Source organism: Hibiscus syriacus, unplaced genomic scaffold (assembly GCF_006381635.1).
Source record: "Hibiscus syriacus cultivar Baekdansim isolate YM2019G1 unplaced genomic scaffold, ASM638163v2 tig00111783_pilon, whole genome shotgun sequence".
NCBI classification, from domain to species: domain Eukaryota; kingdom Viridiplantae; phylum Streptophyta; class Magnoliopsida; order Malvales; family Malvaceae; genus Hibiscus; species Hibiscus syriacus.
This window is the reverse complement of record NW_024063178.1, coordinates 1,624,997-1,627,123: the sequence shown is the minus strand read 5'-3', so window position 1 is coordinate 1,627,123 and position 2,127 is coordinate 1,624,997. Positions and strand designations below refer to the sequence as shown.

At 35.0% G+C, this 2,127-nt stretch overlaps 1 protein-coding gene across 1 annotated transcript; it reads left to right on the top strand.

The window, feature by feature from the left end:
* Positions 1-838: 838 nt before the first annotated feature.
* On the top strand, positions 839-1,510 carry LOC120170674. The gene has a single exon (XM_039178586.1). It carries the CDS (start codon positions 839-841, stop codon positions 1,508-1,510), a length of 672 nt encoding a protein of 223 aa, XP_039034517.1.
* Positions 1,511-2,127: the final 617 nt, after the last annotated feature.

Genomic DNA, 2,127 nt, shown 5'->3' with positions numbered 1-2,127 from the left:
CTATTCTAAAATATGAAAAATAATATTTCCAACCTTTATCAAACATCCTTCAAATTTTTGTGAAATTTCGATTCAATCTGATTTCTTACAAGACTTTACCACTTTATAACTTTTAATACAAATCCCGAATCAAAATTCTGATTCTCACGAAAACTTTTATTTCGGGACAAACTATCCACTTATGGGCCCAAATATATAAATTTTTAAAATTATAGTTTTGGTCCCCTAAACTTTTACAAATTTATACTTTGACCACTAAACTTTCAAAACTTGCATTTTTTGTCACTAACCAAAAATTTATGGTATTACATAAACACTTTAAGTAAAATAAATAACTAACAAAAAGAATTTTAGATTCCGATGTGCACGTACCCATCCTGATCTGTATATACATCAATTCAGATTTTAAATTTCCGATTATTTTAATTAAAAGTTCAATGCAATAATAAATGAAGGCTTAATACAAAAATAAGTGCCTAAAGAATGTCTCAAAAAATATTTTAGTACCTAAAGAATTTTTGTTAAAAAAGGTACCTAAATTGTTTTTCGCTACACTTTTAGATTTTTACCGTAAAAAAATCATTTAGTGACACATGTTACGTCTAAATTTTTAGACCTATTTTTAATAAAAATTCTTTAGACATCAAAAAATATTTTTTATATAATTTAAACATTTATTTTTATATTAAGCCATAAATGAAAAACAAATTGGGCCTCATAGCCAAGCACACGACGGGCTTGCTGTTATTGCCTGACCGTATCTGTATATATATATATATATGGCCCTTCATTATCCTATCCCTATTCCTTCCTCTAATTTTCTTTTGAATCTAAATCAATGGCTTTCCTATTATTCAATCCTCCACCTTCAACCCCATTACCTCTCAGTTTTAAAGTTTCCTCTTCCTTGAAGCCCCGAAAGATGTCATCTCCTATCCCAATGGCGAAAACGATTCCGGCAACGGACATTATCATCGACTTCGGCAAACACAAAGGGAAGATGCTCGGCACTCTCCCTTCCAATTATCTCCGTTGGGTCTCGAAGAACCTCCGCGCCGGCGACAACGAGCGATGGGCGAAGCTGGCTGATCAAGTGCTGGAAGACCCAATTTACCGGGATAGAATCGAGTGGGAATTTGCCGAGAATGTTTTGAACGGAAACAACGCGAAAGGGAGGGCGGGGAATTCGGTGTCATTGTTATTGGAGATGAGTGAAAGGTTCGGCTGGGATAACGAAGATAAAGAAGGTTGGAGTAGGGTTAAGTTTGAGCTTCTGGGGACCAGTAATGGTGGAAGGTTACCGAGAATTGGGGTTAACAATGGAAGGAATAGAGAAGCTAAACAAGCCAAGAGTGGAGATGGGGAGAAGAGGAGGAGGTTGAAGAAACAAGAGGAGAGTGTGAGGTTGGAAAGGAGTAAAGGGCCTGAGACGGTGGAGATTTTCAACCCATTTCCTGGTCGTCAAGCTCTCCTCAACAAGGTACTTAAGAACCATAGAGGATTTTTGTAATATTTTCCATTTTTTTCCTTTTTAATAAAAGAGGATACTAGAAAGAAAGAACTCAGATTTCCATTTTTGTAGTATCTTTACCTTCCCCAGATGATGAATAAACATCAAAAGCTACAACCATTATTCAGCAAGTAAAACAAAGCTGAAGCACTAAAGAAAAAAATTAAAATTTTAAGCCTCATCTTCTTTCATTATTTGTAAAGAAAAAGGATTCCATGAACTACAAACCCGTATTAGTGCCAGTTCTTGGTGATGGTAGTGGGTGGTCGAGGGATTTTTCTTCCCATTAACCCAGGTGAAGTTCGAATAGGAAAATAAGAAGCAAATTTGGGAATTGGGAAAATGGATTTTGGGTCAATGAATATGAGAAGCATTTGGGAATTTGTCAAAACTTTTAGTAATTTTTTTCTTAATACGAGTTTTTACTTTGAGATGGATTGTGTTGGTCCCTTGATTGACCAATTAGCACTACCTCATAGAATCGAAATGGTGAGGAACGAGGATGGAAACTTGATGATTTTATATTAAAAATAATACGTCAACGTCTTAAAATGGCAAAACTCTCGAGATAATGTTCTCGAACTTTTTATTTCACGAGATAATGTACTCCTAAGATT

Bases quoted from the DNA above. Each gene is read 5' to 3' on its own strand.
- LOC120170674 (XM_039178586.1), top strand. From the start codon at position 839: ATGGCTTTCCTATTATTCAATCCTCCACCTTCAACCCCATTACCTCTC.